The 16,358-nt window shown below is 40.1% G+C and overlaps 1 protein-coding gene across 3 annotated transcripts in view; it reads right to left on the bottom strand.

Moving 5' to 3' along the window:
* FGF13 (fibroblast growth factor 13) overlaps window positions 1-16,358 on the bottom strand; it is a 409,233-nt gene that overhangs the window by 329,552 nt on the left and 63,323 nt on the right. For 2 of the 3 annotated variants that reach the window (XM_044268272.1, XM_044268269.1), the window contains exons 1-2: window positions 15,543-15,683; window positions 14,979-15,184 (exon numbers count right to left, since the gene is read on the bottom strand). In XM_044268272.1, coding sequence (XP_044124207.1) covers window positions 14,979-15,027 — 49 coding nt within the window. In that variant the 5' untranslated portion in view covers window positions 15,028-15,184; window positions 15,543-15,683. Of the gene's footprint in view, window positions 1-14,978; window positions 15,185-15,542; window positions 15,684-16,358 lie in introns of those variants that run through there. The other variant, XM_044268270.1, reaches the window with a different exon arrangement.

A 16,358-nucleotide genomic window follows, 5' to 3' on the forward strand; every position in this document is an offset into this window, starting at 1 on the left:
ATTCAAATTCAGCGGGATATAAATTTGAGGCCTAGTATTTAGGCGCTGGGTGACCGGTATGGATTTAGTGACAGAATTAGACTTGGAAATGCACAGAAGCGTGTGTGTGTGAAGTTATTCTGAATGACCCAATGTGCACCTTGAATATTATATACCCTTTTAGGGATAGATTTCAAATAGCTCTGATATAGCAGAAACCACTAAATTATGAAATTGTTAAATTGGGAATTGTATTTAAACCCAGAACAAAAAATGTGCTTTGACGGACACTAAATAACTTTCCCAGCCACAACAGGACAGCGTTAACGAGAGATTTAGCAGGATATAAATTTGAGGCCTAGTATTTAGGCGCTGGGTGACAGGTATGGGTTTAGTGACAGAATTAGACTTAGAAATACACAGTAGCGGGTGTGTGTGAAGTTATTCTGAATGACCCAATGTGCACCTTGAATATTATATACCCTTTTAGGGATAGATTTCAAATAGCTCTGATATAGCAGAAACCACTAAATTATGAAATTGCTAAATTGGGAATTGTATTTCAACCCAGAACAAAAAATGTGCTTTGACGGACACTAAATAACTTTCCCAGCCACAACAGGACAGCGGTAACGAGAGATTTAGCAGGATATAAATTTGAGGCCTAGTATTTAGGCGCTGGGTGACAGGTATGGGTTTAGTGACAGAATTAGACTTGGAAATACACAGTAGCGGGTGTGTGTGAAGTTATTCTGAATGACCCAATGTGCACCTTGAATATTATATACCCTTTTAGGGATAGATTTCAAATAGCTCTGATATAGCAGGAACCACTAAATTATGAAATTGCTAAATTGGGAATTGTATTTCAACCCAGAACAAAAAATGTGCTTTGACGGACACTAAATAACTTTCCCAGCCACAACAGGACAGCGGTAACGAGAGATTTAGCAGGATATAAATTTGAGGCCTAGTATTTAGGCGCTGGGTGACAGGTATGGGTTTAGTGACAGAATTAGACTTGGAAATACACAGTAGCGGGTGTGTGTGAAGTTATTCTGAATGACCCAATGTGCACCTTGAATATTATATACCCTTTTAGGGATAGATTTCAAATAGCTCTGATATAGCAGGAACCACTAAATTATGAAATTGCTAAATTGGGAATTGTACTTCAACCCAGAACAAAAAATGTGCTTTGACGGACACTAAATAACTTTCCCAGCCACAACAGGACAGCGGTAACGAGAGATTTAGCGGGATATAAATTTGAGGCCTAGTATTTAGGCGCTGGGTGACCGGTATGGATTTAGTGACAGAATTAGACTGGGATATGGCCAAAAAATAACCACACTATTGCTGGTTAAATGCACTTGGTGACGGGCGCAGCTTGCCCCTGATTTAGTATATGGCCAAAAAATGAACAGACTATTGCTGGTTAAATGCACTTGGTGTCACAGCTTGACGCACCACACTACTGAGGGTTAAATGCACTTGGTGACGGGCGCAGCTTGCCCCTGATGTAGTATATGGCCAAAAAATGAACAGACTATTGCTGGTTAAATGCACTTGGTGTGACAGCTTCACCCTGATGTAGGCTTTAGCCAAAAAACAACCACACCATTGAGGGTTAAATGCACTTGGTGACAGGCGCAGCTTGCCCCTGATTTAGTATATGGCCAAAAAAATGAACAGACTATTGCTGGTTAAATGCACTTGGTGTGACAGCTTCACCCTGATGTAGGCTTTAGCCAAAAAACAACCACACCATTGAGGGTTAAATGCACTTGGTCGCAGCTTGGATGCACTTGGTCGCAGCACCGCACAAGACACAAAATGGCCGCCGATCACCCCAGAAAAAAGTGACTGACAAACGGTCTGGGCAGCCTAAAAACAGTGAGTGAGCATTTGAATTTCAGCAGCTCAATGATGCACAGCTGCAGATCGATCGATTAATCAAGTGAAGTCCTTTGGAGGAGTTAATCTGCCTAATCTCGCCCTACTGTCGCATCCGCAACCTCTCCCTACGCTAATCAGAGCAGAGTGACGGGCGGCGCTATGTGACTCCAGCTTAAATAGAGGCTGGGTCACATGGTGCTCTGGCCAATCACAGCCATGCCAATAGTAGGCATGGCTGTGACGGCCTCTTGGGGCAAGTAGTATGACGCTTGTTGATTGGCTGCTTTGCAGCCTTTCAAAAAGCGCCAAGAAAGCGTCACAAAAGCGCCAAGAAAGCGACGAACACCGAACCCGAACCCGGACTTTTACGAAAATGTCCGGGTTCGGGTCCGTGTCACGGACACCCCAAAATTCGGTACGAACCCGAACTATACAGTTCGAGTTCGCTCATCCCTACTAGTAAGTACTGCAGCAGGGACATCATTTGACAACATGTGACTACTGCAGCCAATTACTGGCCTCAGTGGTGCACCTGAAGAGGCCAGTAATTGGCTGCAGCGGTCATGTGTTGACAATATGAGGTCACTACTGCACCTGGGTAAATAGAGAACGGCTGTGGGAACTGGAATAGTGGCATGGGATCTTTCAAATAAGTACTTACCAGTTCTTTTTTGCAAGTTAAATCTGAGGATTGTCCTGTTTTTCTGAAACTAGACAACCCCTTTAAGCTTTAATAGATCCTATAACCACAAAATACTGAAAGAAGAGGTTGGTCACTTTCTGGCTACTGTTGACTAATGTGTAGGTAAGATAACTATATGGCACTTACTAATATAGCTTTTCTTAATATTATGTGCTATTTGCTATACTTCACAAGCCATTTCCCTTTGCTGGGCAGATCTTTCAGATGTCCACATAGAGGTCCTTCCATAAGATAGCCGCGGATGGAGGGTCATGTGACTGGACACATCACTGAGGCTTCTCCATTCTAACATAGTGCAGAGTATTGTAATGGAGATGAATAGATTTGCCTGGTCACATGACCCTCCATCAGCAGTCATGTTGTTGGCATGATCTCTGTGTAGACGGCCCAAAAGGGTTGGCCAAAAGGGCATACCATATGAAGTACAGAAAATGGTGCAAAATATGATCAAAGGTTATATTAGTAGGTGCCATAAAGTCATCTACAGAAGAACAGCAGAAAGTGGCCAACAAGTGGTTGTCCTCATTGGGCAATCCATTTTCGTTAGAAGGACCCTCTAATGAGATTGGTCACAGGGTGTTCCTCTGCTTTAAGATCCAAAGGTCAGTTTAATCTGTGGAGGAACCTGGCAGCAAGTGTTTCGAAAATGGGTTTTGCAAACTAGACAACTCATTTTAAAGTGACCCTCTGGTTAAAGAAAAAAAATCCCATTAACTGGGTAACGAACAGATCACTTACCCGGTGACCTCCTTTTTTTTCTTTTTGCCTGCAGATCCTTCAAAACTTGTGTTCCTCTTCTGTCATCCAAGATGGCAGCACCAGTTCTCAGACTACCAGATGCATTTGGTAGTTCAAGACACTTCCTGCTTGTCTAGCCCTGCTTGGATTGGCCAACACTGCTCATGTGAGTAGGGCTGGCCAAACCGAAAGCAGCAGAATGGGTCTTAGATAAGAATGAGCAAATCGACTTCGGAGGAAACATCCAAAGTCAATTCGCATAGAACTTTGTTCTAATACTGTACGGAGCAGGAGCTCCATACGAGACTTCGTGCAATAACTTTATAAATTAATTTGTACTGTAAAAAACAATATCCCGAACTCGGGTTCGGTTCCAAGGTAACACTTGCGAGACTTCGCAAAGCAATAACTTCGGCTCATCGGAGCCAATACATTATAATACTGTACGGAGCTCCTTCTCCATACAGTATTGGAACAAAGTTTTATGCAAATCAACTTTGGATGCTTTATCCGAAGTCAATTTGTTCTTCCCTAGTCTTAGACGACCAAATGCACAGGATGCATCAGGTAGTCTGATAAGAGCTGGGGCCATCTGGGATTACAGAAAAGAAGCTCTGCAGCTGGCAATATGAGACACAGGGCACCAAGAGTGTTTTGGAAATGTAATTTTATTTTTTTATTTTTACTGGAGTCTCCTTAAGGAAATAAGGATGGGGATAATTCTGATATTTTTAGGCAGCATCTTTCACACGGTCCTTTTTCATCGTATTTGCTATATATTGTGTAAAAAAACTTCTAGATAATCAATATGTTTTTGAAGCCTGCACAAGAGATCCCGACATAAAGAGTATTATAAAATGCTCATATTACTTTTCATATAATTTTCTTCAGTGATGCATGAAATGACCAGAATAAAACATTCAATAACAATGTATTAAAAAGAAATATTAATGGGAACTTCCGCTAATTTTGAGCTTAAAATGCCCGTAGTGCATAACAGATGTTTTTAAAGAAAATGGAAAATACTTCTTTAACATCTTAAGTCATTCAGATTCAGTCCCGACAAGAAAAAACATTACACCTGTAATAGTTTCCCACTGACACTTCAAACAGGCATAATGTACAGTATACTCCCAGGACCCATTAAAGATTTTGTCAATTGTATTCTGTCCTTATCATCAAAGGGATGCAAGATGTAAGAGTGCAATGTCTGTATCACATTCTCCTTATTATAATGCTATTAGACTAATTACTCTTTCTCTCCGTACAAGCTATTGCTTTGTCAGCCAAGTCGAAAATTATGAACTTCTCTCCATTTCCACACATAAAGTATATCACTTTTTATTGCGGCCCACTGTCTGGCAGGAGCTTTGCAGGCGTCTGTGTTGCCGTAATTTGTGCCACATTTATCAAATGTTACAATATTTGATAAAATCAACGCATATTTAAAGGGGTTGGCCCATTTCATACATTGGGGGCATATTGCTAAGATATGCCCCCAATGTCTGATAGGGGCGGGTCCCACCTCTGGGACCCGCACCTATCTCTAGAGCAGTGCCCGCAAAGTGAAGGAGAGTAGACTGTGCTTTCATTTACTTTGCATTTCCTAGTGATATACCCCTAATGTATGAAATCAGCCAACCCCTTTAAAGAGGTTGTCCGGGTTCAGAGCTGAACCCGGACATACCGTTATTTTCACCCCGGCAGCCCCCCTGAGCCTAGCATCGGAGCATCTCATGCTCCGATGCGCTCCTGTGCCCTGCGCTAGATCGCGCAGGGCACAGGCTCTTGTGTTTTTAATAACACACTGCCGGGCGGTAACTTCCGCCCAGCAGTGTGTTCGGTGACGTCACCGGCTCTGAGGGGCGGGCTTTAGCTCTGCCCTAGCCGTTTTACTGGCTAGGGCAGCGCTAAATCCCGCCCATCAGTGCCGGTGACGTCACCGGGCTGCCTGTCAGCCCCATAGAGAGCCCGGTACGTCACCGGAACTCTGAAAAATGCCTTTGCCCTGCGCGATTTAGCGCAGGGCAAAGGAGAGCATCGGAGCATGAACTGCTCCGATGCTCATGTCAGGGGGGCTGCTGGGGTGAAAATGGAGGGCTGTCCAGGTTCAGCTCTGAACCTGGACAACCCCTTTAAGTCTAAATGGGTAAAAAAAAAAGTTCTGAAGTTATGTTTTTGCCTGCTGCTTAACAATTTTTTTTTTGCGCCAAATTTATCAACTGTAGCACTCCTGTTCATAATTTTGGTGTGATTGGAAACAGGTGCAGTTTGTGAAAGGTGAGGTGCCTAGACTGTGGTAGTGGTGCTTTCAAAATGTTGCATGCTAAGTAGGATTTAGGCTAGGTCTACAAGACGACATTTGTTGCGCGACAAAAAGTCGCGCGACAATTTTTATAATGGCAGTCTATGGTGTCGCACTGCAACATGCGACATGTTGCGACTGCGACGCGACAGTCGCAGAAAAATCCATCTTGAATGGATTTTCTGCGACTGTCGCGTCGCAGTCGCAGCATGTCGCATGTTGCAGTGCGACACCATAGACTGCCATTATAAAAATTGTTGCGCGACATTGGTGCAACAAAATGTCGCGCGACAACTGTCGTCGTGTAGACCTAGCCTAACTCTAAGAAAAAAGAAGCCACAACACATGAAACTGTGGCTGATTAATACATAGGCTACCATGTAATTTAAGCTTCGTCAGCACCCCCCAAAAAATTATAAAAAGTGATCATAATTTTATACATTATATCAATAAAAACTACAGATTGCTCCACAAAAATGAGCCATAGACAGAAATATAAAAAGGTCATGGATGTCTGAACATAGTAAAATAAACATTTTTTTAAAAGTATTAAAACTTAAGTCAAACAATATAAACTTGACATTGCATTGGCTCACAGGATAAAGGTGACGTGTCATTTTTGTAAATTTTTTGAATTTACTCGTAAAATGTAGAATTTTTTTTCAGTATCCCGCTGCATCATACAGAATATTAAATGATGACCACAAAGTACAAGCCCACGTGCAGATTCATGAACGAAAAAAAAATAAAAAAATTGGCTTTTGGAAAGTGTGACGTAAAATATTTATTAAAATTATTCAGTTTCTACTCCAGCACAGAGCTGAAATGGACTTGCGACTTTTTATGCAACATTGAAAAATTTTGCAAGTGATAAATTTAGTTAAAATTAGACTCCACCCATAGTAAATGTAAAATCCCAGCAATGGCGCAAGCTGGATAAAAAATGTTGCATAAACATCATACATTTGAACAAAAATCCTACTCCACTGACAAAACAGCTAAGTACACTCCACTTTTCTACCCCCAGAGGGTATGTTCACACATTTTTTTGGAGGAGGTTTTGAGACCGATTTCCTGCATTTTTTTTTAGCCAAAGCCAGAAGTATATTTGAAAGGAATCGGAAATATAAAGGATGGACTTATATTTCTCCTTCCCTCTGGATCCACTTCTGGCTTTGGCTGAAAAGCCTGCCTTCAAAACCTCCTTGTAAACCTAACACTTCTGTCCTTAGATGTTACTCCACGTTCTACACCACCCTTTACTGGAGTAACAGTTTTATGACTTTTATGATAAATTTGTCTTAAATCCGCTCAAGAGACTATTCCCCACAGACTTTCCCACCCACTTTTTTTTCAAAACTAGAGTGAGTGAGGAAAAAATACAAAATGTTGCAATTTCATTTTCTCAAATAAGCTCAAAACATCGTAAAACCAAGCATTGCTCAATAAATTAAAATTAATTCATTTAATTATTTTTGTAATGAGAGATTTCAGCTGCAGTACTAGGAATTCTGCTCTGGATTACAGCCCCATCATAGTAGTTTCAACACCATCATAATGGAGGACGTCATGAAACTGAAGTGAATATTATATTGATTGGACCGAGTAGTCGTTAGAAGACACTGTTGTGCCCTGGATCATAGTACAGGCTAAGACTGTATTACACTGCCAACTTTTTGTGCCAATTTTCAGAAAAAAGGATTTGAAGAAACACTCGTTGCCAGTAATTGACCAACCTAATTGTGCTTGTTTGTCAACCAACGGCATCTTTTATTCAGAATGAATGATGCCCGACTATAGGTGGCTTTGCCCTGTGTAAGCAGGGATTTGCTGTCAATAACCTATACAACTGAATGGAGGAGAAACGATTGTGGTACTGTAGTGGGCATCCCTCCCCTATATTGATACTGTACATGTTTATCATTGATCCACCCTTATCCTGTCCAAATATTGGGCAAAGTAATAGGATATATACAATATAAATGAAGAAAAATATTCACAAAGAACACGCATTATATAGATTTATTATAGACATTAACTGTTTCTCATTGTTATTGCCCGCTGGGTCAAAATACACTAATCACTTTCTGGTGGTGTTTTATGAGTAGGGACATTACCTGCCTCATCTGTAAAATAAGTAGTCTCCTTATCAATCATGCAATAAATAGCAGAGGAAATGGTTCTTTATACAGAGGACAAGGCAGATCCTGTCCCACTCACTGCTGGCAATGACTGTATCCTCGGGAAGAAGTCTAAAGAATGACCTGCCCTCAAGATCTTTGCATTTATTTCACATTCGTTTTCCATTGCTTCGCTACATAATTAGACATTTCTGAGCCCTGAACAGTTAGATTAAGCATTGAGTGCTGTTCTCCTTCGACATTTTTCCACCCATCATCTGAAATAAACTGATGAAAGCTAACAGGCAGTGGAAAAAATGCCAAACGTGACTGAAGAGGCACAGCGGCTTTCCAAGAACTTCTGGCACCTTCGTTTTAACGACTGGTGGGGTCTTCAATACCTGGATGCCAACCAATATAAACTTCTGGCATTGTTTTCACTCTCCCTGCCAGGCTCCTTCTCATGAAAGTTAGTTAGCAGATGAGTCCACTACGTGGTTAGGCCCCCGACAGCAGTACCTCTAGTACTGCCCTAGTGGCAATTATGCCTAGCATCGGACTGAAGTTCCTTGAGTCCACCAGAGAAAATTATTCTGAGGTCCTGCTCTTAACAACTATGAGAAAAGTTAACAGTCCTTTACCATCAGTGAAGTAGACATAGGATGTGTTAGTGTTTTTTTTTTTTATATATAAGATGTTAATAGTCCCATTTTTCTACTGGACCCTCCTACAGCTTTACAAACTGCACATATGGTATGTCCACCCCTGACTTGTTTATTGGTTCCAAGGTCTGCTCTAAATGTACAGTAACTGCCCATTAGCAGAACTTAGGGGCCCTTATCAGAGCTTAAACCAACCAGAGGATCTCTAATGGACCAGTCTGATCTTGGTTCTGCTTTATTTGGTCCAAAATTACATTTTTAATGCAGTTTCATTTTATATTATATTATCATCTGACATTTCTGTAACTTCAGAACGACAGAGCTCCTTCAAACACTTCATACGTTTTAATAAAATTTAATTATAGGTATACTTTTCTACCCTAGACTTCCATCATTAGCGCCTTCATCATCTTAAACCATACTCTTATAACCATATCATTATATTATTATGTAATATTAAGTAATACTAACCACTAAACCATGCTATACCTGCAGCAATGTTAGGTATTCCAATAACTACCCAAAAATATCATTTATCAGTAGGTTTTAGCCTTCCGCACCTTTAAAACACCAATAGTTGGAATCTTAGAGGCAAGTTCAATACCTATATACCTATATGCCTAAGTTTCCACAGGTAATATAAGTGAGAAAATGAAGTTTAAAACAACCTTGCACAACATGCTGATTAGATGGCCAGTGTCTTCTGGGCACAGATTTTTCTAGGGAGGTTCCTGGTTCTTTGTCAGTGGTTCCTCACCAGCTCCTTGCTTTGGATTGAGGTCTCTACTGTCCCCCCACTATCATACCTCATCTTTTCTCACTTACTCTACCTGCACAAATAGAAACTTTGATATGCTTACTTACTTTTATGATTATATAGCGGTGCTAATGGCAAAAAACCAATGGCAGACTGCCTTTGAAGCCTTTGCCACCCTAGACAACTATCAATATTAGGTATTAAAGGGAATGTGTCATCAGAAGATGACCTATTGTTTAAATCACATTTTTATGTTAAACATATTTTTTTGAATTTTGGGTGATCATTTTTTTTTTTTTATGTCACTGTTTTTATTAAAAAATAATATAATCCTGCAATTTTTACAATGGCCACTAGGCCTAAAGTATGTAAAGATCTCCTGTCTTTTGAGAGCAACTACATGGGCCACAGAAAATTGAGAAGAGGAGACCCCATTGACTCCCATGGGAGAGTTTTCTAGGCATACTCTATAACCTGTGCAGAGCTGATAAGCAATGATATCCTATATTGCGAAGGGTGGATCCTGTGTTATCTATATAGAGGTGTTACTTGTCATTGTAATTCTGCTTGTGATGATAACGACATAGCTACAAAAAAAAAAAAAAATAGAACATGTTTAACATAAAAATATGATTTAAACAATATTTATTTTTTTGCAATATTCCCTTTAACCACTACTAGACTGAAGACCCCTCCTGTTATATTACAAGAATGCTATATAGAAAGATGCCAGGTCTAGTTTAAGGAGAGCGGAGGAGGAAAGAAGGAAATTTTGCCATGCTGGTCGTGGGCACCCCTGGTAAAATTTTAGCATTTACCCCTTGTAACCGGTACGAATAAAACGAGCAGCGCAGGATTGGTCAGCAGCAGGACAATGTTCTTTCTCATACCTGACTAATGTTAAAGAGGACCTTTCACTACTCTACAAACTAACTAGATCAGTGGGCAGAGCGGCGCCCAGGGGTCCCCCTGCACTTACTAGTATGCCTGGGCGCCGCTCCGTTCGCCCGGTATAGGCTCCGGTGTCTGCGCTCCCTCTGACTGATTTCTTGTAGGAGGCGTGTCCCTTGCTGCACTGCTGGCCAATCGCAGCGCACAGCTCATAGCCTGGCTTTGAGCTGTGCGCTGCGATTGGCCAGCAGTGCAGCAAGGGACACGCCTCCTACAAGAAATCAGTCAGAGGGAGCGCAGACACCGGAGCCTATACCGGGCGAACGGAGCGGCGCCCAGACTTACTAGTAAGTGCAGGGGGACCCCTGGGCACCGCTCTGCCCACTGATCTAGTTAGTTTTTAGTTTGTAGAGTAGTGAAAGGTCCTCTTTAACGTCTTTTTACGTGTTCTTATTGCTGATATATCAATAGCCAAACTAATTACCCCTGCCCTATACGAATACGCTAAAAAGACTCGCGGCAGCATTTTTATACAGAAGTGTAATATTCTAGAAAATGATTACCAAGAACCACAGCTTAAATGACGTCGTAAAATTAGCACAAAGCACAGTGTCCCATAGGCAATGCCGGCACCAAACACCTACTTTAGCGCGCAGTAAAAGCTATAGTCTGTACCGATACGTTCTCTCCATTAACACTGTCAGGTTGTCCTTACAGACACTTTACTAATTCCAAACCTGTTTCCTGTTCTGTCAAAGAACATTTATACTAGAAACACCAGTGCATGGAGACCAGCAGCCCCAAAGACTGTTCAATGAGTGTGCACTATGGTGTCCGGGGGATGGGGGATTGTTTTTCGTATTTAAATTTACTTTTTTGTAAGATATACAGTAGCTAGAATAATAACCATACATTTTATTGAAACCGCGTGTTCCTACTTTATAGGTATTGTGCTTTCAGTATTACAGTAGCTTTTATTCTAACATTTTAGTATTTGGAACCTGCAGCATTCTCCATTGTATTTCAATGCATTATTATTTTACAATTGTTCAATTCAAAATGTATTCCTGCATTATACATAATGGTATTCAACTAATACCGTACTCATGAAACACGATGAATAGGGTCTCATTCCTGACCCTGGAAATGGTTTTCATTCAATGTTGCCACGTAGAAGGAAATACATTGATAACTACATAGATATATAGATAGATAGACAGACAGACAGACAGATAGATGGATAGATAGATAGATATGTAAATATATACATAGATACAGGTGAAACAAAAAATTTGAATATTGTGCAAAGTTTATTTATTTCAGTAATGCAACTTAAAAGGTGAAACTAACATATGAGAAAGACTCATTACAGGCAAAGTGAGATATTTCAAGCCGTAATTTGTTATAATTTGGATGATTATGGCTTACAGCTTATGAAACCCCAAAGTCTCAATTTTGAGGTCCCCTTTGCTCAGGGGGTATGGAATAATTAGCTGACTAGAGTGCGACACTTTGAGCCTAGAATATTGAACCTTTTCACAAAATTCTAATTTTAAGCTGCATTAATGCAATTCCTTTTAAGTTGCATTACTGAAATAAATGGACTTTTGCATGATATTCAAATTTTTGGAGTTTCACCTGTACATAGATAGATATGTAAATATATTCATAGATGTAGATAGACAGATAGATATCTTAGGAATTGTAATAATTCACAGTCCACAAAAGTAAAAAGAAAAACTATTTCATTCTTCTGTGTGAGGTCCTGTAACAGGAAGGAAACATCACTTTTTTCACTTGGATGAATGAAAGAGTTTTATTTTTACTCTCGGGAGTGCTAGATAGATAGATAGATAGATAGATGATAGATAGAGAGATAGATAGATAGATAGATAGATAGATAGATCGATCGATAGATAGACAGACGGATAAATAGATAGACAGATAGATAGATAATAGATAGATAGATAGATAGATAGATAAATAGATAGATAGACAGACGGATAGATAGATAGATAGATAGATAGATAGATAGATAGATAATAGATAGATAGATAATAGATAGATAATAGATATATAGATATATAGGTAATAGATAGATAGATAATAAATAGATAGATAGATAATAGATAGATAGATAATAGATAGATAGATAATAAATAGATAGATAGATAATAGATAGATTTAACACAAATATGATATAGATATTTCCAATACATTGAGCAAATTCTAACCCAGGAGAGAACTGTATCGCCATGCTGATATCTGTTGGCGCTGCGGTCACCTGCCATGCAGAGGTGTCATCCCTAGACCTTCGGCAGAAGACACATGCAGACAGGGCTTATTGCAGCATCATTGCATCAAATGGAATTTTGGATTTGAATGTATTCTGTGGAGATGGCAGCATGTGCGCACATAGTGCACTGCAGCACAGGGGTACACGCTATATGCAGCAAGAATGCGACTTCTACTTTTATTACTGGAGATAATATTCATAAATACAAGTCCTTTGACATTAGTCGCTGGAATTTTACCACTGAATTATAATTTTACATTTGTATGTTTTACTGACAATTCTGTGGACAGCTCGGATGACAGAAAAGTGTTAGCACAAAGTAAGCTAATATGTGACAGAAATGTAGTCAAGAGTGTGTACCACTGCGCCTAACCGAACGTCCAGCCGCAGCCGCCGCCGCCGAGGTTTGGCCCAAACTTATTTGGTTACTTACTGAGTATTAGATAATATTATTGAGTCTTGTCTGTCACATTTAGGCTCGGTTTACTAAGCAACTGTGTGAACTGACATAGATAGACAGATAGATATTAGATAGATAGATAGATATTTGATAGATAGATAGATAGATAGATAGATAGATAGATAGATAGAATATAGGTATGAGATGTATAGACACATACATAGATAGAATGTAGCATTTGTTTGACATTGTGTCCATGTTTATAGAAAGTTAAACAGATTGATGATAGATAGATAGATAGATAGATAGATAGATAGATAGATAGATATAGATAGATAGATATGGGATAGATAGATAAATAGATATGGGATAGATAGATAGATAGATAGATAGATAGATAGATAGATAGATATTAAACAAATCGGTAGATATATAAAGTTATTTTTGTAACAGCTTTTAATGGAGAAAAAATAAAATTGAATGGATTTTACCAATACTGGTGACTGGAAATCGCCCACATTTATAGATAAAATATAGGTATGAGATGTATAGACACATACATAGATAGAATGTAGCATTTGTTCGACATTGTGTCCATGTTTATGGAAAGGTAAACAGATTGATATTCGATAGATAGATAGATTTATTCATAGATATAAATAGATTTTAACATTTTTCTAAAATGGTTTTGCGCCCATGATGATAGATAGATAGATAGATAGATAGATAGATGATAGATAGATAGATAGATAGATAGATAGATGATAGATATGACATAGATAGATAAATAGATAGATAATTGATAGCTATGACATAGATAGATAATAGATAGATAAATAGATATATAGATAATTGATAGCTATGACATAGATAGATAAATAGATAGATAATATATAGATAGATAGATAATTGATAGCTATGACATAGATAGATAATAGATATATATTAGATAGATAGATAGATAATTGATAGCTATGACATAGATAGATAATAGATATATATTAGATAGATAGATAGATAATTGATAGCTATGACATAGATAGATAATTGATAGCTATGACATAGATAGATAAATAGATAGATAGATAATTGATAGATATGACATAGATAGAAATTGCCCCCAGAATATCACACACGCTGCTCCTGTTACCACACTGTCAGATCAATCACACGGATCATTTGCTAAACCAGTTATTTATTGCTTATTATTATCTCTTAGAAAAGTTTACAACCGACGAGGAGTAATAATGACTAATCGTCAGTATTCGGAGCTCGGTTCTGCTTCTTATTGTGTCTGGGGTAAACTTGCTGAGCACCTGGGCCTGCTCCCCCGCCGCTGCTGGTGCTCAGGATGCAAATGACAGTAATGCAGTGGCAGTGTAATCTACCTCTCCTCCCCACCCCCTCCTGCCCTCCTTGTCTCCATGGCAATTGTCACCCAGTTTACATCCAGCAGCACAGCCAGTCGACTGCATGGTAATGGGGGGGAACACACCAGAGCAAGCATCCGATTCTTACAGAAAGCTCAAGCCTCCCTCTGTAGGGAGAGACTTCTTCATGTGACACTGGAAGATTACCATTATTGATCCTACAGAAGACCAGCTGATTGCTTCATGTCACCACACATGGTCTGCTACATCACCTATAGGGGGGGCCTAACACCGTGAGCCCCCCTAGGTAGAAACATAGGAAGACCGCCACATATGACAAGTAGCACATGCTGAAAAGGACGCTAATGCTAAAGTCTACGGGCTAGTGTTCTCTGTGAGCAGCCATTCCACGGAGAGGTTGATGGTGGGGACAATCCATCAGAAGTCCAGAAAAATGTCTGCCCACTGTCCACTACTTTATCATACATACTGTGTGTCCAAAGCCGAGACGATCCATGGACACCTCACATGCATACTGTAGGTGAAATGTTTCACATGCTGCTCACTTTAGGTCTAGTAACCCTTGAGATGTCCACATATTTCCTTCTCCTGCATGGACAACGTAGCCTGCGTACAACTTCTAAACACCAGGGGCATCTGCAGCATGGCCCCAGCCCCCACAGGGTGAGCACACTTCTTCCTGTAGGCATGTAGCATATACCATACAAAGCAATGTGCATTTGTTTTGCTTTCCAGGTCAAGAAGACATAGTCACCACGAAAGGTTAAAGGTATAAAATCAACAAAGGTCACCACCTGCTCAAAGGACTCTTTCCAATTAAGTTGAGGAGCTGCTTACCCTTAGAAGCATCTTTATCCTCCTTCGCTTTGATCACCTTTCCACTCATAGATCCCAGTTTGCTTGTAAAAATTCCCCAATGAGATTAAATTTTTCTTTTTTCTTTTTGTTGTTATCAGGAAGGATTCAGATGAATACGTCAGACTAATCTTCTTCTTCCCCCCCAAAAAACCGTCTTTGGTTGGGTGTCTTCTGTCCCCCAGTGACTAAAAGGAGCAAAAGAAAGAAAGAGATGATGACCGATTGCCACTTGAAGCTCTTACTACCGTCCCCCACCACGCAAGAATACAGACAAAGAGACGTGTTCTACCTTACATTTTTCGAACAGCCCCCACCCCCTACTGAATGCCATCACCACTTAAAGCCGTACCAAGAATAGACACCAACGCAAACAAAAGCAAACGTCCGTAATGATGGATAACGGATCGTGGAGGAGCTTTCTGCTGCCATGTGACATCACAATAACCTTCTGGGGCTTGGCTGGCACACCGTGGGTTAATGTCATGTGTCAAGCAGCGGGGAAGGACACGGGTTGATGTCAGGTGTATGACTGCAGCATCTTACCTTGTCCCCTTCTGCGTCTCTCTCTCTCTCTTCCCCTCCTCTCAACTGAATGGAACTAGAGATGCTCCGGCTTAGACATTGAAACACAAAAGCTGCCTGTTGTAGTAAGCAAAGCTCTAACTGGAGCTCGCCGACGTCAGATCAGACAGCCGGGGCTGGAAATGAGCTGGAAATAACCTCCTTGGATACGCCTCCTCCTTCTAGAAATAGAGGGAACTGGGAGTCCGCCTCCTGTCACTCAGCTGGACCACACCAGGGCAGCCTCAGCATGACCAGTCCTCAACCATCCCCAGTTCACACTGTGTCTTCTAGGACCAGTTGTGTCCTCAGCGAGGAGCAGAGCTGCAGGCATCTCTCAGCTCTGTCTGTCTGTCTGTCTATCTATCTATCTATCTATCTATCTATCCCATATCTATCTATCTATCTATCTAATATCTATTTATCCCATATCTATCTATCTAGTATCTATATATCTTCTAGGACCTGTTGTGTCCTCAGCGAGGAGCAGAGCTGCAGGCATCTCTCAGCTCTGTGTCTGTCTGTCTATCTATCTATCTAATATCTATTTATCCCATATCTATCTATCGATCTATCTATCTATCTAATATCTATTGATTCCATATCTATCTATCTATCTCATATATATTAATAGCATATCTATCTATCTATCTATCTATCTATCTATTATCTATCTATCTATCTATCTATCTATCTATCTATCTATCTATCTATCTATCCCATATCTATCTATCTATCTATCCCATATCTATCCATCCCATATCTATCTATCTATCTATCTATCTATCTATCTATCTA

This window comes from Bufo gargarizans, chromosome 9 (assembly GCF_014858855.1).
Source record: "Bufo gargarizans isolate SCDJY-AF-19 chromosome 9, ASM1485885v1, whole genome shotgun sequence".
In the NCBI taxonomy this organism is placed as follows: Eukaryota; Metazoa; Chordata; class Amphibia; order Anura; family Bufonidae; genus Bufo; species Bufo gargarizans.